The 21,958-nt window shown below is 63.5% G+C and overlaps 16 protein-coding genes across 16 annotated transcripts; 9 read left to right on the top strand and 7 right to left on the bottom strand.

Moving 5' to 3' along the window:
• Nucleotides 1–98: 98 nt before the first annotated feature.
• MICPUN_63974 (predicted protein) lies at nucleotides 99–2,387 on the top strand (the record flags this gene model as incomplete). Its single annotated transcript, XM_002506072.1, has 1 exon — nucleotides 99–2,387. The coding sequence occupies one exon, from the start codon at nucleotides 99–101 to the stop codon at nucleotides 2,385–2,387; it is 2,289 nt and encodes a 762-aa protein (XP_002506118.1).
• Nucleotides 2,388–2,617: 230 nt separating this feature from the next.
• On the top strand, nucleotides 2,618–4,111 carry MICPUN_63973 (predicted protein; the record flags this gene model as incomplete). Its single annotated transcript, XM_002506071.1, has 1 exon — nucleotides 2,618–4,111. One exon carries the CDS (start codon nucleotides 2,618–2,620, stop codon nucleotides 4,109–4,111), a length of 1,494 nt encoding a protein of 497 aa, XP_002506117.1.
• A 194-nt stretch (nucleotides 4,112–4,305) lies between these two features.
• MICPUN_104034 (predicted protein) lies at nucleotides 4,306–4,995 on the top strand (the record flags this gene model as incomplete). The annotated part of the gene is made up of 1 exon (XM_002506070.1): nucleotides 4,306–4,995. The coding sequence occupies one exon, from the start codon at nucleotides 4,306–4,308 to the stop codon at nucleotides 4,993–4,995; it is 690 nt and encodes a 229-aa protein (XP_002506116.1).
• Nucleotides 4,996–5,070: 75 nt separating this feature from the next.
• MICPUN_63971 (predicted protein) lies at nucleotides 5,071–5,526 on the bottom strand (the record flags this gene model as incomplete). The annotated part of the gene is made up of 1 exon (XM_002505871.1): nucleotides 5,071–5,526. One exon carries the CDS (start codon nucleotides 5,524–5,526, stop codon nucleotides 5,071–5,073), a length of 456 nt encoding a protein of 151 aa, XP_002505917.1.
• Nucleotides 5,527–6,075: 549 nt separating this feature from the next.
• Nucleotides 6,076–6,525, top strand: MICPUN_98302 (predicted protein; the record flags this gene model as incomplete). Its single annotated transcript, XM_002506069.1, has 1 exon — nucleotides 6,076–6,525. The coding sequence occupies one exon, from the start codon at nucleotides 6,076–6,078 to the stop codon at nucleotides 6,523–6,525; it is 450 nt and encodes a 149-aa protein (XP_002506115.1).
• A 210-nt stretch (nucleotides 6,526–6,735) lies between these two features.
• On the bottom strand, nucleotides 6,736–7,455 carry MICPUN_104032 (early light induced protein-like protein; the record flags this gene model as incomplete). Its single annotated transcript, XM_002505870.1, has 1 exon — nucleotides 6,736–7,455. The coding sequence occupies one exon, from the start codon at nucleotides 7,453–7,455 to the stop codon at nucleotides 6,736–6,738; it is 720 nt and encodes a 239-aa protein (XP_002505916.1).
• A 386-nt stretch (nucleotides 7,456–7,841) lies between these two features.
• Nucleotides 7,842–9,252, top strand: MICPUN_109450 (predicted protein). Its single transcript, XM_002506068.1, has one exon. The coding sequence runs from the start codon at nucleotides 7,887–7,889 to the stop codon at nucleotides 9,189–9,191; it is 1,305 nt and encodes a 434-aa protein (XP_002506114.1). The 5' UTR covers nucleotides 7,842–7,886; the 3' UTR covers nucleotides 9,192–9,252.
• Nucleotides 9,253–9,318: 66 nt separating this feature from the next.
• On the bottom strand, nucleotides 9,319–11,560 carry MICPUN_63967 (predicted protein; the record flags this gene model as incomplete). Its single annotated transcript, XM_002505869.1, has 2 exons — nucleotides 9,319–11,269; nucleotides 11,550–11,560. 2 exons carry the CDS (start codon nucleotides 11,558–11,560, stop codon nucleotides 9,322–9,324), a joined length of 1,959 nt encoding a protein of 652 aa, XP_002505915.1. The 3' UTR covers nucleotides 9,319–9,321.
• Nucleotides 11,561–11,914: 354 nt separating this feature from the next.
• Nucleotides 11,915–12,700, top strand: MICPUN_109449 (predicted protein). The gene has a single exon (XM_002506067.1). It carries the CDS (start codon nucleotides 12,026–12,028, stop codon nucleotides 12,638–12,640), a length of 615 nt encoding a protein of 204 aa, XP_002506113.1. The 5' UTR covers nucleotides 11,915–12,025; the 3' UTR covers nucleotides 12,641–12,700.
• Nucleotides 12,701–12,714: 14 nt separating this feature from the next.
• Nucleotides 12,715–13,239, bottom strand: MICPUN_63965 (predicted protein; the record flags this gene model as incomplete). Its single annotated transcript, XM_002505868.1, has 1 exon — nucleotides 12,715–13,239. One exon carries the CDS (start codon nucleotides 13,237–13,239, stop codon nucleotides 12,715–12,717), a length of 525 nt encoding a protein of 174 aa, XP_002505914.1.
• Nucleotides 13,240–13,777: 538 nt separating this feature from the next.
• On the top strand, nucleotides 13,778–15,061 carry MICPUN_104028 (predicted protein; the record flags this gene model as incomplete). The annotated part of the gene is made up of 1 exon (XM_002506066.1): nucleotides 13,778–15,061. The coding sequence occupies one exon, from the start codon at nucleotides 13,778–13,780 to the stop codon at nucleotides 15,059–15,061; it is 1,284 nt and encodes a 427-aa protein (XP_002506112.1).
• A 344-nt stretch (nucleotides 15,062–15,405) lies between these two features.
• On the bottom strand, nucleotides 15,406–15,872 carry SELW (selenoprotein W; the record flags this gene model as incomplete). The annotated part of the gene is made up of 2 exons (XM_002505867.1): nucleotides 15,406–15,615; nucleotides 15,773–15,872. A coding segment is annotated over one exon (210 nt), but the record flags the coding sequence as incomplete, so codon positions are not given.
• A 1,501-nt stretch (nucleotides 15,873–17,373) lies between these two features.
• On the top strand, nucleotides 17,374–18,339 carry MICPUN_109447 (major facilitator superfamily). The gene has a single exon (XM_002506065.1). The coding sequence runs from the start codon at nucleotides 17,402–17,404 to the stop codon at nucleotides 18,299–18,301; it is 900 nt and encodes a 299-aa protein (XP_002506111.1). The 5' UTR covers nucleotides 17,374–17,401; the 3' UTR covers nucleotides 18,302–18,339.
• A 213-nt stretch (nucleotides 18,340–18,552) lies between these two features.
• On the top strand, nucleotides 18,553–19,428 carry MICPUN_70830 (predicted protein; the record flags this gene model as incomplete). The annotated part of the gene is made up of 1 exon (XM_002506064.1): nucleotides 18,553–19,428. A coding segment is annotated over one exon (876 nt), but the record flags the coding sequence as incomplete, so codon positions are not given.
• A 67-nt stretch (nucleotides 19,429–19,495) lies between these two features.
• MICPUN_109446 (predicted protein) lies at nucleotides 19,496–20,461 on the bottom strand. The gene has a single exon (XM_002505866.1). The coding sequence runs from the start codon at nucleotides 20,451–20,453 to the stop codon at nucleotides 19,581–19,583; it is 873 nt and encodes a 290-aa protein (XP_002505912.1). The 5' UTR covers nucleotides 20,454–20,461; the 3' UTR covers nucleotides 19,496–19,580.
• A 230-nt stretch (nucleotides 20,462–20,691) lies between these two features.
• MICPUN_106477 (predicted protein) lies at nucleotides 20,692–21,892 on the bottom strand. Its single transcript, XM_002505865.1, has 2 exons — nucleotides 21,783–21,892; nucleotides 20,692–21,694 (listed from the first exon to the last, which is right to left on the bottom strand). The coding sequence occupies exons 1-2, from the start codon at nucleotides 21,868–21,870 to the stop codon at nucleotides 20,736–20,738; spliced, it is 1,047 nt and encodes a 348-aa protein (XP_002505911.1). The 5' UTR covers nucleotides 21,871–21,892; the 3' UTR covers nucleotides 20,692–20,735.
• Nucleotides 21,893–21,958: the final 66 nt, after the last annotated feature.

The raw sequence follows: 21,958 nt of genomic DNA, 5'->3' as shown, positions 1-21,958 counted from the left end.
CTGCCCGGGGCGGGAAAGCGCAAAAAGGATGGTCTGATTTTCGCAGGCACACTCGGTGCGGGCGTGCCCTGGCTCCCGGGCATCGCTAGGGTTCGGTGATGGGGGGCTTCGATACCGTGGCTCTAGTCAGCGGCGGCAAGGACTCCGTCATGGCCGCCATGATGGCTCAGTCCTACGGCCACAACATCGTGGCGCTGGCAAACCTGCTGCCCGCCGATGGGGACGTGGAGGAGCTGGATTCGCACTGCTTCCAGACGGTGGGCCACAGGGCGGTGGGTGTGTACCACGAACTGACCGGTTTGCCTCTGTTCCGTCGTAAGATCGTCGGCACGTCGGCGCACGTGGAGATGTCCTACGACGTGTGCGACGAACGCGTCAAGGGGGACGAGGTGGAGGACCTGAGGGCGCTCCTCGCCGCGGTGGTCAGGGAGTTGCCCAACGTGAGGGCGGTGACGAGCGGGGCGATCCTGAGTGACTACCAGCGGCTCAGGGTGGAGGCGGTGTGCGCGGACCTGGGTTTGACGAGCTTAGCGTACCTGTGGAGGCAGCCGCAGGGTCTGATGCTGGAGACAATCTGCGCTTCCGACGTGGACGCCGTGCTGTGCAAGGTTGCCGCCATGGGACTGAAGCCCGACAGGGACCTCGGCCGGTCGCTCGTCGATGCGAAAGGCACCCTCTACGAGATCGAGTCCGCGTACGGATCGCACTGCTGCGGCGAGGGCGGGGAGTTCGAGACGTTGACGATGGACTGCCCGCTGTTCCGCCGCGGTTCTCTCCGGTTCGAGGATACACGGGTCGTGGTCACCAGCCGCGACCCCTTTGCGCCATCCGCGCACCTCGCCGTCGAAGCCGTTGCGGTGGACGTGAAGGACCACACCGTCGAACCGGGGCGGTTGGTGGACGTGAATGCTGACGTGGACCCGCCCGCGGTGACTCGCCGAAGACGCACGATCGACGCGTTCGAGGAGGTGCTGACGTCGGAAGAGGCTGTCATAGGGGGTAACGCGAGGCTCACCAGGAGTTGGCGCCGCGCGGGACCCAAGTTTTGGACAGTCGCCGCCGCCGTGCCAGTCTCGGGACCGAATCTCGAGGCGGGCTCCGCGGAGGAGGCGGCGAGGTCCGCGGAGGCTGGACTACACTTCGTGGAGCTCTCGTTGCGCGAGAACGGCCGGGACTGGAGCGACGTGGCGCTGGTGCAGCTCTACGTCCGGGACATGTCGCACTTTGCGGCGGTCAACGAGGCGTACCTGCGGGTGGTGCCGTCGACCCAACCCCCGGCGAGGGCTTGCGTCCAGCTCCCCTTGCCCGGAGATACCCCCGTCGCGATGGACGTGCTCGTGGGCGTGGGCTCGGGCGCGTCGGCCAGGAAATCTCTTCACGTGCAGAGCGTGTCGTGCTGGGCGCCGGCGTGCATAGGACCGTACGCTCAGGCGGTGACGCACCTCGGCCTGACCCACATGGCGGGGGTCATAGGTATGGTCCCGGCGACGTTGGACATGATTCATTCAAGCGACGGCGACGCGAACGCGACGGAGGCGCGCAGGGCGTGGAGGAGCGCCGCGGCCGTGGCTCGGGCCTCGGGCGCCACGCTCGCTTCGGACTGCCTGTCGTGCACCGTGTACTCTTCAACCGCGGGCGGAGACGGGGCGAGGACCGCGTCGGACGAGGCCTTCGCCGAAGTCATGCGCGGCGAGGGTTGGCAGGATGATGTGGACGTGCCCGGGGGGCCCCACGCGGCGAAAGCCGGGGTACCGACCGGGTCCGTCCACCGTAACGGCCGCGACGGGTCCCCGTTGGCGGTTTCCGGCGACGGGAGCGGCTTTGGCGCGAGCGCGCCCCGTCGGTGGCCGTGGGATCCCCTGGTCACCCACGTCACCGTGCCCGGGCTTCCGAAGGACGCGCGCGTGGAGGTCCAGCCCGTGTTACTCGACGGCGACGGGCCGGGTGAAAGACGCGGCGGCGACGGCGACGGCGACGAACCGTGGGACGGCGACGTGGAGACTTCGCGGATGGCGATTGAGAGCGCCGCGTACGACGACACAGCTGGACACGGCGTCGCGTGCGTTGCCCTGTCGCGACGCGGGAGGTTCTGTCGCGTGCACGCCGCCGTGCCCAAGTCGGCGGAGGACATCGACGCTGCCGTGGTGGTCGCGTTTCGTGCGGTTGTTCGCGCGGTGGAGGACGCCGGGCTGACGGTTTCCGACGTGGGTTGCGCCCGAGCGTTTGTGGCGAGCGACGAGACGCTCGACACGGAGACGGTGCTGGCGCTGGCGAATGCGGTGGACGGGGTGTTGGAGGTGCAGTGCGCGGTGGTGCCCGTCGTGCGCGCGAGCTTCGGGTCGGTGGACGACGCCTTTATGGTGCTGGAACTGATGGCGGTTAGTTAAGTTGGGTGTTAGCACGTGGAACGGAAATACTCAATCATCCAGTCACGGTCGAAACGGACTCGGGAGCCCAAACGGCGCGGCCGTTTTCCCACGTTCGCAGTCACGACGACCGGGCCCGCGCACACCTCTCGCGCGCCACCGACGCGGGGCGATAGCGCCACCGACGGTTTCGAATCCCATTCGCCCATCGGGTGTCCCGACATCGCGCCTCGATCATTCCACCGCCGCCCATGTCGTCGCGCGATCGCGCCGATCTCGCAGCCTTCACATCCCACCAGCACGAGATTGAGGTGACGCTCCTGGACGGACCGGATGGCGTGGCGCTGGCGTCGTGCCACCTGGAGCGCGACCCGACGCGCCGCGAGAGTAAAGTGCGCGCCTCGAAGGGTCCCGCGACCGGTCGACGCGTGCGACTCAGGTTGCCATGCGGCGAGGAATCCCTTCGGGTGCCCTCGACCGTCGGCAAAACTCGCTGGCTGCGGGTGAGGATCGGGGGTCTCGAGCTCACTGGCGCGATATCGCCGCCCCTTCCAGAGTCACACCGCACGGACGACCCGCCCCTCGAGCGGCAGGTTGGAACCCTGCGCGCGGACGGCGTCGCCGTGCAGCTTCGCTTCAAAACCGCTTCAAATCGCACGGACTCGGCGACTTTGGACTCGGCGACTTTGGACTCGACGACTTTGGACTCGACGACTTTGCTCGAGTACGTCCTCCTCGACGGAGCCTTCACCGCGGATGAACACGCCACCGACGGCATCGAGGCGGTGGAGGCCGCGGGGGAGCAGGTGTACACGACAGCGAGGGACGTGGCGGTCAGAAACGAACCCGCCCCGCGAGTGGGTCGCATCTCCGACATCTGGATGCCCCAAAAGTTCGAGCCGGGATCCGAACACTTCGACGAGAAAGACCCCGACCGGCTCCAGTACGACCGGAGGGGAAGGGAACGCAACGAGGAACTCCTGGTGGAGATAAGGCGCGAGACGGAAGCGTGGGAGGCGACGGGTAGGAACACCGCATTACTCCTCAATCACAGGCGTGAGGCGCGCAGGTGGGACCTCGCGTTGCTCCAGAACCGTAGGTCCATGCTGAGGGATCTCGCCAAGCTGGTGAAAGAGCAAGGACTGGACGGCGTCACCGCGGACATGGCGGAGCGCTTGAAGGCGGCGACGACCTTCTCGAAGCGCAAAGCGATGGACTTCGACAACGACTGCGCCGACATTCAACCAGTCGATGAGAGCGATCAGGACGCGGTGAGTCTGATCAAGGAGGACCTGTTCGAGTTCCTCGACGAGCTCGTCGAGACGAACGTCGCCGAGCTCACGCGGCTTCACGGCGAGATCAACCGGAAATGCATCCGATGCACCGAGGGTATCAGGCGCCTGGATCAGGAGTTGGACGATAGGACGAGATGGGACAACGCGGAGAGCGGGGTGGAGACCAGGGACGTGCTCGAAAACGGCGTCAGGCGCGTTGACATGGAGAGGATGCTGGGTCGCATGGTCACCAAAGTGGATGTCGACGCAAGTCTGAAGATACCGGATGCGGACAGGATGAGGATCGTTGGGGGGCACGACGTGGAGCAGTCCCGGCTGAGCGGGCACCAGGAGTACAAGGGCCAGCTCCCGAGCTCTTGCTACGTTCCTCGCCCCCGCGTCAAGGAGGATCTCCCCCAGGGTGCAGAGCAGTACGAACGCAAACTAGCTCGCGGCATGGCCCCTAAATGAAAAACTCGTCACAAAGGAACTGACTAGCCCCCAGCGTCGGCCGCTTACCGAGAGGTAACTCTAGGAACAACCGGGCCGAGTCTACGGGTCTCGATTTGTATGAAAAAACTCGTCACCTTGCGTGTTGTGGTGTTGAACTCGGGTGGATATTTCCATTTCGACCGACGTGTCCGCCCCTCCAAACGGACCCGGCGATGCCGAAACCCGTCAGTCATGGACGAAAGAAGAGCAAGAATCCCTTCGCGGGGGCGACAGGGCTGAAGCGAGCGATCTCGTTGTCGCAGCGTCAGAAGGATATGAAGCAGAAGCGCAAGAGAGTCGAGGAGATCTTCGCGGACGCGGACATGAGCTACACTGGGAGCCTGAACCGAGAAGAGTTCGCAACGGTTTTGGAGAAGATGGTGGAGGAGGCTGGGGTGGAGGAACCTGTCACCCCGACGGCGGTGGAGTGGGTCATGCAACGCGCGGATAGCACCGGCGATAGCTCCACTCTCTCCATGGAGGAGATGGAGAAGGGAATGGGAGTGTGGGCGTCGTATTTGGGCAGGAAAGAATTCATCGACGACATAATGCAGCGTTTTGACCTCGACGGCGACGGCAAGCTGTCGAGGGAGGAGCTTAAAAGTTATGTATGCGAGCTCAAGGGGGGCGAGGCACCCACGGCCGCCGAGTTGGACTGGATCATCCAACGGTGCGACAAAGGGGGCTTCAACACCGTAGCGGGGGATGGCTTTATTGGTAGGATCGAGCTCCTAGATGTTGCCGACGAGTGGTGCTACCTTCCACGGGACGTGCACTCGGACGAGAAACTGCTGAACGAAGACGAGACCTCGGCAGTTCCGGGTTCGGCGAGGGGCAAGGGTGGATGCTGCGTTGTGCAGTGATGCGAGCTAGTTGACGAGTTGAGTCTTGATTGACGAAAGAATGATTCGGTGCCGATCGCAGGACGCGGAGCCTGCCTACTTCTTAGGTCGCACCACCACGCTGAGCTCCGCACCCTCCGGCGCCGCGTCACCGCCCACGAGGCACTGGCAGGACATGCGCCAGCCCTCCTTCAGCTTGCCGGCTTTGACCTTCCTCAGTTCCGCCTCAGTCTGCTCGGACAGCAGATCGGCTCCCTCCACCACGTCCACGAGGCAGGTGCCGCAGTTGCCCATGCCGCCACAGTTCATCAATCTGTCCATGCCGCCGTACAGCTGCGCGCCAGTGTCAAGAATCACGGTACGGAGCACGCTGGCAGTGTCCACGGTCGTGGTGATGGACTCCCCTCCATCGGACGGCGTGATCGTTACCTTCACCGAGGCAGCCTCCACACGCATCTGGGAGCGAGACGATCGCCCGACGGGGCGACGGCGGGACAAGCACGCGATCGAGGGGCGGACCGCGGATGCGGGTGATGCGATCGAAAGCGACATGGACGCTGTATCGACGGGAGAATCGAAGTCACGCTACGGCGCGCTCGGATAAATGGCCACGTAGCCAAAAGGAAGGCACTTGATTAACTCCAAAACATCTTCTCAACACCAACCCACATCGGTACGCACGGGACACAACTCGAACCAATGTCGCGCGGGTTTGACCGCGTCGCCGGCGGCATCTGGCTGCTAGTCTTCGGTCTGGCGCTCGGGCTACCCCCGGCGTCGTCGGCACGGGCAGTCAGAGAGCGGGTGGCGGTTGAACACCCAAAGTTCGCGAATGGCCGGTCGAGGGAAGGGGCGTTCATAGGGTACTCTGAGCATTCCGCCTCAGACACACCTGCGATGGAGAATCGGCGAAAGGTTCCATCATGGTGCAAGGACAACGACGACAACTGCGCGTCGTGGGCGGCGAGCGGGGAGTGCGACAATAACCCAAGCTTCATGAAGGCAACCTGCAGAGTTTCCTGCGACTCATGCGTGTTCAGTCGGAAGGAACGGGTGCGGGAGGGACCCAGGGTGTATCTGGACGTGGTCATAGGAGACGATATGAACGCAGCGACGGGTAGGATCGTCTTGGACCTCTTCGCAGGGACGCATCCGAAGACATCGGAGAACTTCCGGCAGATGTGCACGGGAGAGGCTGGGTTTGGCTACCGCGGCAGCACCTTTCACCGGGTCATACCGGGTTTCATGAACCAGGCTGGAGCGAAGGGCGCGGGCGGTAGCATATACGGCGGGTCCTTCGACGACGAGAGCTTCGTGCACAATCACGACGAACCTTTCTTGCTGTCCATGGCCAACTCGGGTCCGAACACAAACAGCAACCAATTTTTCATAACTGTAGCGCCGACGCCGCACCTGGACAATAAGCACGTGGTGTTCGGCACGGTGGTGGAGGGGGAGGACGTCGTCATGGCGATCAACGAGGCGGGTACGAACGGGGGTAGGCCGAGGCGACAGATACACATCGTCAACGCCGGGGAGTTGAAGGATTAGTCGGATTGAGGGAGCACTCTCTTGTGGTATTAGATAATAATAGCTGGAGCGCTCGCGAGCTAGGTCCTACATCTATTGCGCGCGCGTGCGTAAATCGTACGGTCCCGTCGCGTGGATAATAGCCTCACGCGTCGGGCCACGTATAAAGAATCAGAGGAAAAAAGAATTGGTCGCAGCGTTTTCGCCACGTCCTCTCACATCATCGGGCGCTTACTGGCCGAGGATGAGCATGAGGGTGAAGGCCACCATGGCGACGCGACCGTTGATCTTCTCGGCGATGGGGGTCCAGACGGTGGGGAGGAGCTCGTCGGGGTAGGAGGCCTGCTCGCTGGGGAAGCACTCGTCGATAGTCACCTTGTTGAGGGCGACGGGGGCGACGGAGGCGGCGACGGTGGCGGCGCCGATGAAAGCGGCAGCGAGGAAGCCGCCGGGGGAGAAGACCTGCTCGGCGACGGAGTGGCCGGTGAGCTCGGCGCCCATGGCGGCGACGAACCCCACCATGGCGGCGCGGCCGTTGATGGTCTCGGTGCGCTGCTGGAAGCCGGTCACCTGGTCGGGGGTGAGCGCGAAGTTCATGCCGCCGATGGACATGGTGTTGGCGCCCGCGACGGAGTTGGAGAGGTCCGCCTCGATGATGGCGGACTTGTTGACGCGCGCGGGGAACACCTGGCCGAACTTGTCCTTGACGGTGACCTCATCGCCCTTGACGGTGATGGTGTACACCTTGCCGTCGATGTTACGCGTGGTCTCGCCGTCAAGGTTGTTGACGATGTTGGGCTTGGTGACGTTCATGGACTTGTACCCGGAGGACTCCTCGCCGTCGGCGGCGACGCGAACCACGGCCGCGCGGGCGGCGCGGGTGGAGACGGCGCGCGCGCGCACGGGGAGGTTGAGGGTAACGCGGGAGCTGAGGGAGGTGGCGGCGATCATCTTGTGTGTGATTCGAGCGTGTTCGTGCGACTGAGGAAGTGGCGATCGAGAGCGCCGATTGACGCGTTCTTTTTGGCTATCCACGCCGTCTTCGATCGTTCCGGGCCACCAGTTCGTCGGTTTGGTGACTCGAGGTGAGTTTCAACCCAATCTGCTGGCAGCCAATCAGATTTCGATTCAGCGTCGTTTCGCGCGAAAATGAGGCGCCAAATTACCGAAAGGTCCACGCCCCGCGGTCGCGAGCGCCACTTGCGCACGCGCGAGACACTTTTCGTCGATCCATATCGACTCATCCTCGCTTCTTCGCATCGGATCGCATCCCGAACGCGTCCGGCGACCAACCTTCGCCCCCCGACAATCACGAACTAAGCTTCGACTGTAATTCCAAAGCGACTCATCCGAGGAGACGCTCGCGGAAGTCCGAGGAAAATATGGCGGCCGTCGCGTCCGTATTTGGGTTTAAGCATCGCGTTGGAGGCCCTGTGCCGTCCCGTGCAGCGCAGCGCGCCTCCCGCATCTCTCGGGGGCGGGTCCACCAGCCCCTGAGGGTCGTCGCGCGTGGCCTCGAGGGTCGGCCGTGGGTCGAACTGAAGGACGGCGTGCCCACGTCGGGCCCAGATCTCTCCGTCACCGTGAACGGGCTCAAGTTCCCCAACCCCTTCGTCATTGGCAGCGGTCCCCCGGGCACTAACTACACGGTGATGAAGAAAGCCTTCGACGAGGGCTGGGGCGGGGTCATCGCCAAGACGGTCTCCCTCAACGCCGACCTGGTCAAGAACGTCACCCCAAGGTACGCCAAGATGAAGTCAGAGGATGGCGCAGAGGTCCTGGGGTGGCAGAACATCGAGCTCATCTCCGATAGATCGTTCGAGGTCATGCTCGCCGAGTTCAAGCAGCTCAAGGAGGAGTACCCAGACCGCATCCTTATCGCGTCCATCATGGACGAGTACAAGAAGGAGAACTGGGTCGAGGTAGTCAGACGCTGCGAGGAGGTTGGCGTGGACGCTTTTGAGATCAACTTCTCGTGCCCGCACGGCATGCCCGAGCGAAAGATGGGCGCTGCGATGGGCCAGGACTGCACCGTGCTTGATGAGGTGTGCGGATGGGTCAAGGAGGTCGCCACAGTGCCGGTTTGGGCAAAAATGACACCTAACATAACTGATATCACCGAGCCTGCGAATGTCTGCCTCGAGAAGGGTATGGATGGAATTGCCGCCATCAACACCATCATGTCCATCATGGGGGTCAACCTCGACACCCTCGCCCCGGAGCCGTGCGTCGAAGGTCACAGCACCCCGGGCGGGTACTCGTACAAGGCCGTCCGTCCCATCGCTCTGGCCAAGTGCATGGCCATTGCCCAGATGATCAAGAAGGAATTTCCCGATCGAACCCTAAGTGGCATCGGTGGCATTGACACCGGCGGCCACGCGGCCGAGTTTATACTCCTCGGATCCGACACCGTGCAGGTATGCACCGGGGTTATGATACACGGCTACCCACTGGTGCAGAACCTGTGCGCTGAGCTGCAGGAGTTCATGGGTAAGCACGGATTCGAGTCGATCGCCGAATTCAAGGGCATGTCCTTGGAGTACTTCACTACCCACACGGACCTGGTGGCGAGGCAGAAGGAGGCCATCGAGAAGAAGAAAAAAGCTAAGGTTGGCATCGAATCCGACGACAAGTGGACGGGCGAAGGGTTCGTCGCCGAAACTGAGAGTATGGTCAGCAACGTCTGACGACGCCACCTCACCTGTACAACGACATATAGTCCCCCTCTGTAATTGAATTTTTTTTCATAACAATCGTGCACACCCTCGACGTCTGTTCATTCGTAATAACACAGGGATTGGGGGATGCTACATGTTATCACGCCGCATTCTCTGCAGCCTGCGGTGCGGGCAAGGCTGTCTCTCCGGCGATAGGTGGTGCCTTAACGACAGGTGCCTTACCTCCGCGGCCACCCTTGGTGCCACGGCCACCCTTGTTTTTCGCAGGGGTGGGCGAGGTCCCATTACCAGCAACCTCCGTGGGGTTCTCCTTTCCCTTCGCCCCCTTCCCCTTGGGCGCCGGGATCTGCTTAACTGTATCGCCGGTCGTTGCTTCCTTGGCCTCCTTGCTCGTCTTATTAGCCTTGCTCGTCTTGTTGCCCTTAGGACCAGATCCATTGGCCACCGGTTGAGGCGCGGGTTGAGGCACCGCAACCTTAGCCGTGCCGGGAGGTGGAGGCCCGGGCGGCGGAGGAGGATTCACCGGCGGAGCGGCTGCGGCGGCTGCGGCCGCCTTAGGCTTGGACGCCTCCGCCTTCTTGTTCCCCTGCTTCTTATTTTTGGGTCCGGCGCCCTTGACCTTGCCATCCTTCCCGTTGCCCTCTCCCCCGCCTGCGTCGCCACCCTTTCGCGCAACCACAACCTTGTGGACAGTCTCGACGGGCGCGCGCCGCTCACCAATGGAGTTGTTCCTGCTGTTACTCCCTGAACCCGAACCGTCGGGGGTCCACAGCTTCTTCTCACCGGTGGGCGCCAGCCTGAGGTCGCGCAGGTGCTCGGGGAGCTTTGCGCTGCTGAAGTGTCCCGTATCATCGAGCGGCTTGCCCGGCGAGTGTCCGGACGGTCGGGTCAGGACCCTGACGTTCTTGGGGGGAGCCGCCGGTGACCCACCCTGCGCGGACGGCGATGGTTGGCCCGGAGGTGGCCCATGCGGCGGCGGCGCCGGGCTCGCGCCGCGGCTGTCGTCGGACGGCACCGGGGGCAGGGACGTGTCAGCCTCGTTCGCCGCAGATCCCCACTCACCGGGCGCGCCGTTGGACGACCTGCGATCGGCGCGCGCCGCCGGGGAGGTCGGGCGAGGTGGCTCGACGGGCTTACCGCCCTCGCCGGCGGTGTTGGGTGCCTTGGTCGCCCACGCGGGCGGGGGACCCGGAGGAAGAGGTGGCGGTCCCGGCGGCGGACCCCCTGAGGGGCTCCCCGGTCCCGGCGGCGGTTCAAACGACCTGCGCCTCTCTATTATTTCGTGCCCGTGCCTCCGTTCGTGCATCTCCGCCCTCGGGTCTCTCGGGTCTCTCGGGTCTCTCGGATATCCCTCGAAATCTCTCGGGTCCCTCGCGTACGCCCTCGGCTCCCGCCCCCACCCGTCCCTGCCTGCCGGGAACTGCCGATGCGAGGATCCGTGCGGCGGCGGCGGCCCGTACCCGTCGCGATCGTCGTCGTGGTGGTGGTACCTGCGGTCCGGGGGTCCGTACCCGCGGTGGTCGCGGTCGTGCCCGTATCCGCCGTCCCTCTCGAAGGATCGGCGGCGGCCGTGGTACCCGTCGCGCGGGTCCCGATCGAAGCCGTCGTGGTACCTGTCGTCCCTTCGACCGTGGTGGTACCCGTTATCGTACCTGTCGTCCCTTCGACCGTGGTGGTACCCGTCGTCGTACCTGTCATCCCTGCGACCGTGGTGGTACCCGTCGTCGTACCTGTCATTTCTGCGACCGTACTCGTCCCTGCGACCGTCCTCAACCGGAGACCCGCCGCCGGCTGCTCCGTTGAGGTCGGGGAACGAGTCGCTGCGATCGGGGGAGCGGGCGTGGGAGGGCGGGGGGATGGAGGCCGGCCGGCCGCCGGCCCACGCCGCCTCGCCAATCCTGGGTTTGTGGACCAGCGCGTTCTCCTCCTTGGCCGGGGCGTTCCACGTGTGCGAACCCTTTGGGACGAGCTCCACGTTGGGATCCAGCCCGCCGTGTTCCCTCCTTTGGCTGGGCAGGTTGATGGGCTTGGGCGCGGAGATGCGCCCCAGGGACACCATGCGCCCCACGCGATGGCCACCGCCGGGTCTGTGTGATTGGGCAAAGCGAAGGGAAGTTCGGTCAGCGGAGAAGTCGGGGATCGCGGGGTGGCAGGGTTCGTCGCGACACGTCGGAGGTGAAAAAGTTAGGGTAACACCGGGGCCAAGTGGACACGAAAGGGCAACAGCCGCCGCGCCCGGACCCGCTCCGGGAGACGCGGGATCGGGTAAGGCGCGATTCGATCGCACGAACGATCCACGATCGGTACCACCAACCGGCTGGGCTGGTCAGATCGTCTTGAACGCGTCGTGTCGGGCCGTAGACGCACCTTGAGCTCATCACGGCGCCGCTTTGGAGATCACTCGGGTTGCCGTCCACGTGCGATTCTCACGGGCTCCGGAGATCTAAGCGCGGCTGCCGTCGAGTTTGCCGCGATGATCGCAGATGCCCACCTGGCCTCGAACCTAGGCACGCGGTCTCGCGCGTGAGTTGCTATTACCGAACCCGCGCGCTGACGACGCTCGCGAGAGCGGCGCGCTTTCCGACTGCCCCGCGGGGCTGTTTTCGCCCTCTTGGGCGGGAAATAAACAACCTGACTCGGACTGGCGCTCCGAAGCTCGGCAGCTCGGGTCGATCGGGTTGGGGCGTCCTCTTCCAAACGCGTCCAAGTGTTGGTTGCATTCCCGACCGACCGCGAGGAGATTGGCGTCGTCCTCGCGTCGGTGAGCGTGACCGGAGGACCTTGGGCATCGAAGGTGGCGGGGGAAGCATTCGGGGCAGGGCGGTGTTCGGGATCTCGTCGGTATGGGCCCTCCTCCGGGTCCGCCCGGGGGAGGGGCGAAATTGAGGCGCGGTACCACGGGTATAGCCAAACCCAAAATCCCGGCGTTGCAGCAGCGACAGAGGCGGGCCTATCACGACACTGGGTTGGGCAAGGGGAAGTCGACGGCAGCTACCAAGGAATACGAGGGAACCAAGAACGCGCGGGCGAAGAAGGTGGCCAGGGATGAGCGGAGGGACAGGGAACGGGCGCGGGCAAGGCTGGAGCGCGATGCGGATTTCGCGGAGATGTCAGACACGATGATGGACTACCTCGAGGACGAGTTCACCTCGGTGTTTCTCGCCATACTGTACGCGTTCTCCATCGTATTCTTCATCTTGGCTATCGTGAGCAGGTGGTACGGGAGCAGGAAACCAATTTGGGGCTGGATCATAGGCTTGTCTGTGCCGTGGTTCATGGTCACCACAGCGTACCTAATCGAGCCGAGGATGGAACGGTGGACCGTGGACGGGATAACAAAGTTCTACTTCCGCCTGCAGGAACTGAGCAGGAGTGACGCGGCGACGGTGCACGAGACGTTGGAGAAGTGGTGGGAGTGGCGAAAGGTGCAAAAACCGCCGAGGGTGTTTGGCGTCTAACTCACTCGGGAGGGAGGCCCGAGCAGAAATAGGAAAAGTTTTTTTAGAAAATAGCGGAACGTTACAGCATGGCATCACCTCATTGGTGCCGTCGCGATGCGGGCCAGGACCGCATCCTCGATGGTCCCCACGCCCACCTGGCACTCCAAATCCCCCGTCTTGTAGTTTTTCTTGATGGCGTCCTGGTCCCTCAGACCCTCCAGCGCCGTCTCGATGTCCACCTCGATACCCTTGACCAGGCCCCTCGTCGCCGCGATGTCTTCGTCCGTCGCGTCGAAGCGACATACGAGCACCTCGCTCGCATCTTCCGCCATGCCGAACCTCTTGAGCCCCTCGGTGATGTGCTTCAGCCCGGAGAGGTTGAACACGACCTCCGAGTGGAGGGTGTGCGTGGCGAGTGCCTCCCGCTCGTGCGCGGCGACTGACTTGTGCGCCGCGAGGTGGAGGGCGAAGACGCTCTGAACCTTGCGTGGGTTGATCAGCGCGAGCTCGGGCTCGAGCGATCGGTCCAGCAGCTTGGCGTGGATCTCGCCCGCGTTCGTCACATCCTTGAACAAAATCACGGTCAGGTTACGCTCCGGGAAAGCCTGCTCAAACATCGGTTGGGAACAAATCGGTCAGCAGAAAAATATCTCGTCGGCGGCGGCGGTGCGCTGGAGTTGCGTCGGGAGTGGGCTCGACGGGAAACCCGGCTGCGTGGGTGTGACTATGTGCATATTATGCGCGGTGGCATCCGTGCATCGAGTACTCGCTTACCTCGAACTTGAGAACCAGAGGTGCGACGGCACCCATCCTCTCTCTTCACGCGGAAGAAGCAGGGTTTGTTATTTCCTCGGTGTCGACGACGCTTTGGAGGCACGTCAAGGATGACTTCGAGCGGACTTGACGCGTCCGCGCGATGCCTCGAGGCTAATGTTGAGTTGATAAAGGCGCGTGGAACCCGGCTTGGGGTGGTCCTCGCGCGTGGCCAAGTGGCTGGTCCCTCAAGACGTACCTTAATCGGGGGCCATCGTGAAAAGATTTCTGGTGAGTCGGACTGTCAGGTCCCGACTTGGCAAAAAGTTCTCGGGGGAACCAGGGAAGCGTCGAAGCACTGCAGAGCGCGCGCCATTGCCAACCTGAGGTGAAACCTGGGAGATGGCGCCGCGTTCACCGTCGAGAAAATCGCGGTCGCGGTCTCTCCGCGACGAGGATGGGGTGGATTCATACGGGACGGCGCCCACGCCCACCCGTCCATTCGTGTCGCAAGTGCCAAAGACTCCCGCATCCAAGCTGAAGGTGGCCGAGCTCAAGGAGGAGCTCAAGATGAGGGGTCTGGAGACGGACGGCCTCAAGGCAACGCTGGTGGAACGACTGGAGGCAGCGCTGATGCAGGGTCTGGACAACGCGCGCGCGGAATCTGAGAGGACCGGGTCCGCGGGGCAGGTGCGCGACGTCGCCACGTCTCCGCTGAAAAGTCGGCGCGGTGGCCGATTCGTCGTGGACCTGGGCGAGGGCCAGGGCGGAATGAGCTGGCCCCTCCAGGCGATACTGGCGTTTGCGATACTCGTCGTGGCGTATCTGGTGACCCCTAGGGGTGCTTCCGCTCCCAAGACGTCGCCCCTGTCGCAGACCGCCCCGCCTCGTGAGCCAACCACCGGTCGCACCCCGGCTCAATCGGAGTCCCAAGCCCCGCCGCCCGCGCGCGCGGCGGTTGTTGACGAGGACCCGGACCTCGCGCTGTGGGCGGCGCCCAGCTGCGCGGCTCGGGCGACCGATCGGGAGGTTATCGAGCTGGCGCACGGTGACTGGTCGGAGACGGTCGCCGTGTTCATGGACACCGTGAGGGAGGCGGACACGTCGGCGAGGGGTGGGGTGAGGAGCGTCGCGGGTGTGGGCAAGGGACCGTCGCTCCTGCTGGTCGCCAACGGGAACAGGGACGAGGCGCGGCGGCGGGCGAAGGGGGTCGTCGCCGCGTTCGAGAGTTGCACCGAAGACAAGTGCGTTCTGAGGCTGGACTGCGAGGCGGTGGCGCAGACGGCGATGGAGACGTCGGAGAGGGAGGCGAGGGGTCAGCTGCAGAGGATGATTGCGACGTTCCTGCAGCGATGCCCCAGGGGCGTCGCCGTCTTCGCCGGGGTGGACGCGTTCACGCCGGAGCTGCTCGGCGCGGTGATACCCGCACTCAGCGAGGGTGGGCGGTACATGAAGGACGGGAGGGAGGTACGCGCGGACCTGGCCACTTACGTCATGACCGCCGCGCTGGCGAGGGAGCCGGAGGAGCTCGCCGAGTGGATGGAGAGCGAGAGACAGTTTGCGAGGAGCGCCAAGGATGCGCTGTCCAAGCTGATGTACAGCAGGCAGAGGGACGACGCGAGGGATGACGATGGGTCAGTCGGGGCGTTCAGGAGGAGGATAGACTTCGTGGCGCCCCTCAGGTGAGCGAGGAACGTCATTCGCCTCGATGCAGAGACAACCGCGCCGTGACCCTAGTAACGCCTCTCGCTCGGCGAGGGCAGTAAGTAAAGAATCGTTAGTTGCTATGGTGGCGTTGACTCGCGTCGCCTTCCCTGACTGCTGCGCGCGGTGCACCCCGCGGCCATAGCGTTCGAGTTGGAGAACCACGAACGACCGCGGGTGTTTCATCAGTGGCGTCGCATGGGATTATGGCTGAAGTCCCTTTGCGCGATGCCCGTCACGTATTGCGCACACTCAGACGACTGCAGCAGAGGGAGACGACGCGGAGCTCAGACGCCGGTTACTCCGTCCCTTCGAATAGGGACTATTTACATCTTCGCGCCGATGGCCGCGAGGATCTTCTCGAGCTTTTCCATGGAGTCCACGTATCCGTCGCCGTTGAGCTTGGAGTGGATGAGCTCGCCGTCCACAACAACCTCGAACGCGCCGGAAGTGTTCTGCGTGGGGACACCCTCGGATTCGATGCCCGGGTACTTCGCCTTGACGGCATTCTCCACCTGCCTATAGCGAGGACCGTAACCTGCAATTAGCGGACGAATGTATTGGTGGATGGTCAGCGATACGCGTGTGAAAGACCGGCGGCCGCTGGTTCGGGAAAAGGCCACGGTGCGTCGCCTCGCTTTTCAAGATTCACGTCGGCCGACGCGTTCGGGCGAAAGGGGCCGAGAAGCTGACCTCAGCCGCCGCAGTACGTGACGTGAAGCTTCACCATATTTGTGACGGAGGTGTGAAGTCGAGCGAGGGAGCGCGCGAGTATGATGTGCGGCACTGGAGCAGTGCGCGCGACGTAGTGACCCTTTCTTCGATGGGCTTCGGCGGTCCACGTTTTTTGCGTTTTGCGGTGACAGATCCTTGACAGAGCGATGACACATCATCGGGGTTTTTGTCTGGTCCTCTCTGGATTCGTCTGGCTGGTGGTGGGGTAACTGTTTGTCGTGCTGATTTTTTATCGAGTTTCCTTGGTATTGGTTAGGGTATTTGTCCATACGGTTTGAGCTTGTATGGGCTTTTAGTGCCGATGGAGCATCCGTACAAATTCTCTACCATGTGGTTATATGGCTTTTCCTTGGTAAAGTTATGGGCATTCCACGTAGAAACCGCCGCGCATCCGGACTTTCTTGTGTAACAGAAGACGCGGTCGAGCGTTTTGACTCCGCGGCTCGGGGCGACCAGAGCTCGACGGCGCGGCACGTCCGTCGCCTCGTGGGTTCCAACGCGATGGGGGCACGAAACGACAACACGGGCCCGGCCTCGCCGGTTCGATGCATCGGCGGCAAGACCGTCGCGTGCTTCCAGCTCCGATCCCCGGACCGCGTCCCTTTGCTCGGCTCATCGGGCCGCGCCACGTCCGGACACCGCGCGGGCACGTCGCGGCCGTCGCGGAGCGGGTCGTCGCCCGGGTACAGCGACCTATCCGACGACAAGGAGGGCGTTGAACCCTCCGCGTCGGGGCGGAGGGACCGTAAGCTCGAGCAGTTCACGGTTCACACGCGCGGCCCAGCGATGGGCACCTCGGACGACTCAGACGACGACGATGCGAGGGACGCGACCATGTTCGCCAAGGGAGACGGACGCGCGCCCTGGGAGGCGGCATCGTTCTTCGGGTGGAGCAACAGGCTGCGGGGCAAGAACAAGAAGGGAAGGTCGCGGGATAGGCACGCGTGCCCCGACCCTCGGCACTGCGGGCCGTCGCAGAGCAGGCCGACGCCGCGGTGGTGGTCGGGTTGGTGGAGCGGCGTGTGCGCGTTGGTGGTGGCGGCGGGCGGTCCCTTCGGCGCGGGTCTCGCGCTGGGCTACACGCGCGCGGCCTACAACACGCTCGTGTGCTCCGAGTTGGAGAAGCCGGGATTTGAACCGCTGATGGACTGCGACGGCGGCGCGGTGGATGGCGACAATCTCGTCAACCTGGAAAACTCTCTCCTCGCCGGGGCTGTCTTCGGCGCGATGTTCGGCGGTTGGGCAATGGACGCGATGGGACGACGCGGCGCCTTGCGCGCATCGGGCACGATCGCGGCCATCGGGTGGCTCGCCATACCCCTGGGTGGCGCGGACAGCGCCCTCGCGCTGGTCGGAAGGGCGCTCACCGGTGCCGCGGCGGGTATGTCGTCGGCGGTGACGCCCGCGCTGGTCGCCGAGACCGCCACGAAAGCGTCCCGCGGCCAGCTCGTCGCGTTCGGCCAGCTCGCCTTCAGCTTCGGCGTCCTCACGCAGATCGCGGTCGCCCTGATCGGGACGTGGGTGGACTACGGCGCGCTCGCGGTGGCTGGGGCTGTGTACAGCGTGGCGTACGCAGCCGTGGTGGGGATGGCGCCCGAGAGCCCGAGGTGGTTCGCGTCCAGGGATAACTCGGCTGGGGTGCACAGATCCCTCGCGGCGCTGCGTGCGCTGCCGGAGACGTCCGCCGAGGTCGAGGAGGAGGCCGAGAAGATGATGCACTCGGTTCGTTTGACGCCGCCGGTGCGCGAAGATCAACGCTTCTCGGTGCTCAACTTCTTCACGCAGCGGCACCTGTCGCAGCCCCTGCTGGCCGGGTTCACCCTCATGGCCGTGCAGCAGCTCGGCGGACTGTGTAGCCTGGCGATGCACGGCCTCAACTACTCCATGAGCAGAACCCACGGGTCGCCGGACGAGGTCGCCGCGGTGTTCACCACGTCGCAGGCTTTTGGATGCGTCGCGTGCATGTGGTTTCTCGGTGAATCGGGCCCGGGGCGACGCATCGCCCTGCTGGTGAGCCTCGCGGGCGCGACGGTGGCCAACCTCGTGATCGCGATCACCCTCAACCCGGTTGTCTTCGGTGCAAATCCAGTGTTTGGCTCGGGCGCGGCTGATGGTGCGGTTGTCGTTCAGTACGTGGCCGCGACTGCGTTTGCTTGGTTCCACGCCGCGGGTCTTGGAACCATCCCTTGGCTCGTCGCCGTGGAGAGTTTTCCCCAGTACGCAAGGGGTACGGGAGTGGGTCTCGTCGCGGGGACCAGATGGTACCTAGCGCTTTGCCTCAGGTCCGGATTCCACTCGCTTGTTGCCCAGACCGGAGGTCTGGCCGTCTTCACTTTCTTCGGTGTGGTGACCGCGGCGGGTCTGAGCGTGTTGGCGCCGCGTGGACAGAAGCTGGCACCGCCCGAGGCTGACTGCATGGAGCTAGAGGAGGTGCACGCGTGGGAGGAGGTGGACCTGGCGGCTGGAAAGTACGCTTACCTGCCATGAGAGTATCGTTCGTTAGTCGATTGAAAGAAAACTATTTGAAAGACAAACAGTTTCAAGATTGATCGTGGTTTGATAGAATCCTTTTTTCCAAGACTTTAGCGGGCGGCGGCGGCGGCGCTTCCCGTTTCAGATTGGACCGGGCGGGGCTCAGAGCAGCACGTATACGGAGCGCGAGAGAAACCTATCGAAGCGCAGCCATGGACATCGACAACTTCGATCCGCACATCGCGGACCCGTCGTCCACGGTCAACATGGTCCTGAAGAAGGCCAAGACCAACCTCGGCAAGCGCGCGTTGATGAAAAAAGCTCCAAAGCTCGTGGAGACCGAGGGCAAGATGTGTGTCATGCTCCACGGCGGCAAGAGCAGCCAGGTTCTGAAGAACCTCATCACCGATCTTTCAGTGCTCAAGAAGGGCGAGTGCCACAAGATGACCCGCAAGAACGACGGCATCCGACCATTCGAGGGCGGCGGCGAGACATCCCTTGAGTTTTTCGCGCAGAAGGCTGATGCGGGCGCGTTCGTGCTCGGCACCCACCAAAAGAAGCGCCCCGACTGCCTTACCGTGGGCCGGTTCTTCGACTACCATCTGTTCGACATGGTTGAGCTGCTCGTGAGGAACTACAAGCCCATGGACTCGTTCGGTTCCGTCGGCAACGGCGCGGTGCTGGGCTCCAAGCCGTGCATGGTGTTCCTGGGCGACAGGTTTGAGACAGAGCCCGCGCTGAGGATGGCAAAGAACGTCCTGATGGACATCTTCAGGGGCAAGCCCGCGACCCGGATTAACCTCAAGGGCGTGGACAGGGTGATCATCTGCACCGCGCTGGAGGAGGCGGTCATGTTCCGCCAGTGTGTCATCAGGTACAAGAAGAGCGGCACGCGGCTGCCAAAGGTAGAGCTGGAGGAGATGGGCCCATCCTTCGATTTCGTCGTGGGCAGGCACCAGGAGCCACCGCCGGACGTCAAGAAGCAGGCGTACGCCAAGGCGAAGATCGGGAAGAAGGTCAAGAACGTGGAGCACGACTCGCTTGAGGGCAAGGTTGGCCGCATCTACGTGGAGAAGCAGACAGGCTTGGAGGAGTTGGCCATGATGAAAATGAAGGGGCTGAAGAGGGAGAGGAGACAGGCGGCGGAGGAGAGGGAGGCGGCCAAGAAGGCGCCGAAGAAGTCCAAGACAGACGACGACGACGGAGAGGACTCGGACTGACACTTCTCGTGTTGAATTCTACTCTAGCTAAGTTCTACCTACCTACTCACCTCAAGTCTAACACATCCGGCGCCTCACTGTCCGTAGTAGAAGTGCGGGGATGCCTGCCTCGTGTCCGCCGCTGACGCCGAGCCCGGATCCTCGCACGGTTCTTTGCACGTGCCCGCGTCGTTAGGATCTGGAGTTGATTCCATTGCGAGCGGTCGCAAAAAGTCAATGGGCCCCGCGTCTGTCGGCCAGAGGCAGTCCACGATCTTGGTGCCGTAGTCCGCTATTCTGCACTGCCCCCTTTTGCACTGGCATAGACAGCACGACGCGTCCGGCAGGGAGAACGCGGACGCGGGTATGATCATCCTCGGCACACCCGGTGCGCCGTACCAGAATCGGAGGCCGGTCCACGTCTGGTCCACGAAGAACTCGATGCGGACGTGGTGGTACCCCGCGCTAAGGTGGACGTGCGCGTGCTTGGACCTCATGTCCGTCTCCCCAGTCTCGTGCACGCTGAAGTCGTTGTCCACCGCCAGGCTTCCGTCCACCCACAGCTTCGCACCCTCCCTGTTCTCCAGCTCGAGCGTGTACGTGTTCGTCTTTTCAATGAACAGGTTGCCGGTTATTCTCGCCGCCCACCGGTCCTGGTAGGTCCGCCCGTCGTAGAAAGGGAAGGCGGGCACGACGTCACTGCCCATGAGTTGCACCTCGGGCCAGATGCCGAACGTCCCGGGCTTGTTCACCTGCGTCATCCACGTCACCAGGTCCGGGGGCTTACTATCCAAGTTCGGGATGGAGTAGAGCCTGCTGTAGTACTTCCACAGCGCCAGCTGCAGGCCCGCGACGCGCCGGCCCAGGTCGGGGGGGTTGAAGTCGCTCAGATCAGCCTGACCCTTCGCCCCGCGCGCCAACGAGAGGAGGGTGAGCGCGACGTGGACGACCACCGCCCGAGCCCCCATCGCGCGTGCGTTCAAATGAAATGAAACCAACAACGGCGGAGGCTCAGCTGCTCAGCGGGCAGAAAGGAGGACAGTCGCGCTTAGTTGGATCTGGAGAGCGCGGGGGCACTACGAAAGTCTGTGGAGGACGGGCTGGCGCAGACCAGTAAGAGACGCAAGACGACGACGGAGCCCGCGTGGCAGAGGGGAGGCACGATGTGTGTACTGAGTTGTTGGGGGACTTGAGCGACATCTGGGTGATACTTGGACCTTCGTTAAATAAATGAGCGAGCAACTTTGGACTCAGAGCGCGGCGATCAACTCGTCGATGAGCTCATTTGCGATTGGCGCGGGCGCCTTGCCCTTGGCCATGTCGTACCCCTTCCTCCTTTCCACCCCCGTAGGCTCCGTTAGGGTCTTCTCCCCCATCAAACCGAACGGATCGATCATCTCACACACGACGCTGAGTGCGGCGCAGTCGGCGGGCGGGGTGGAATCCGTTGTGGTCATCCTCAGCAGAGTCGCCGCCAGGTTCAGGCGCTTAGTGTACCCCTGGCCCTCGTCGCCCTTCTTGAAGTACAGGTCCTGATACTTGACGTCGTACAGGTTATCCACCATGCGAGCTGACAGATCCGCGAGGAGTAGGGGACCGTTCCCCCGCAGTTCGCCGCTGCGGACAACGTGTGCCGAGAATCCCGACTTTACTGCAGCATCTCTGAGGATCTTCTCGGCGTTGGCGAAGCCGTCCAGGGTACCGGGCTGGCCGGAGTTCTCGCCAACCGGCAGCTTCAGCCCGAGGGCAACCTCCTGCAGCTTCTTCGGGGGCTTATTTTGCTCCACAAACGGCGCCTTCTCCCTGCGGTTGATGCCGACTCGGGAAAGCATCACGACCCTCTTTGCATCTGAGCTGACGAATGGCAGGAGCTGCTCGGCGAGCTCCGCCTGCGTGGCGCCCCACTCCGCGCAGAAGACGACCTGTTTCGCCGCCTTGAGCGCATCACCCGCGTTCCTCGGGTCCACGAGCTTGGCCTTCACCAGCTCGGGCGCGGGGGCGTACATTCGCTTCTCCACGACGTCGTCGGGCATGTCCTCCGGCCAGTAGCCATCCTGGGCATCCTGATTGACGACGAGCGTGACGTTTGAGCCTCCGTACGCCTTGACTGCGAGGCCGGCGACGAGCCTTCCAGTGGGTGTGGTGGCACCCGCGATGACGATGGGACCATCGACGGACGCGGATACGACGCGGGAGCGATGGGCGCGAACTGCGGCAGGACAGGATCGGGCACGTCAGAACCAAATCAGATATTATCGGATAATCCGGAGGGTGGCGCAGGGGGATCGAGCACTCACCTCGAGGCTTATCACGCTGCTGGCGCTTCAAAGCGGCATTCGACGATACGCACGTGATCGCGGAGAGCGAGGCGGCTAGAGCGGCCATGGTTGAACCGATGAAGCCGGTGCGGTCTCTTCTGATTACGTCATACGTCTGTTCGAGCGACAACTGGCTGCCTGCTCGAGAGATCGAC

The sequence above is a fragment of the Micromonas commoda genome, chromosome 14, assembly GCF_000090985.2.
Source record: "Micromonas commoda chromosome 14, complete sequence".
Taxonomy (NCBI): Eukaryota; Viridiplantae; Chlorophyta; class Mamiellophyceae; order Mamiellales; family Mamiellaceae; genus Micromonas; species Micromonas commoda.
Note: the sequence above shows the minus strand (reverse complement) of the source record. Positions and strands in the feature narration are given on the sequence as shown.

Coding starts and splice junctions, on each gene's coding strand:
- MICPUN_109450 (XM_002506068.1), top strand. CDS start 7,887: ATGGCGGCCGTCGCGTCCGTATTTGGGTTTAAGCATCGCGTTGGAGGC.
- MICPUN_109449 (XM_002506067.1), top strand. CDS start 12,026: ATGGGCCCTCCTCCGGGTCCGCCCGGGGGAGGGGCGAAATTGAGGCGC.
- MICPUN_109447 (XM_002506065.1), top strand. CDS start 17,402: ATGGCGCCCGAGAGCCCGAGGTGGTTCGCGTCCAGGGATAACTCGGCT.
- MICPUN_109446 (XM_002505866.1), bottom strand. CDS start 20,453: ATGGGGGCTCGGGCGGTGGTCGTCCACGTCGCGCTCACCCTCCTCTCG.
- MICPUN_106477 (XM_002505865.1), bottom strand. CDS start 21,870: ATGGCCGCTCTAGCCGCCTCGCTCTCCGCGATCACGTGCGTATCGTCG. Junction 21,695..21,782: donor GCAGCGTGATAAGCCTCGAG/GTGAGTGCTCGA, acceptor GTCCTGCCGCAG/TTCGCGCCCATCGCTCCCGC.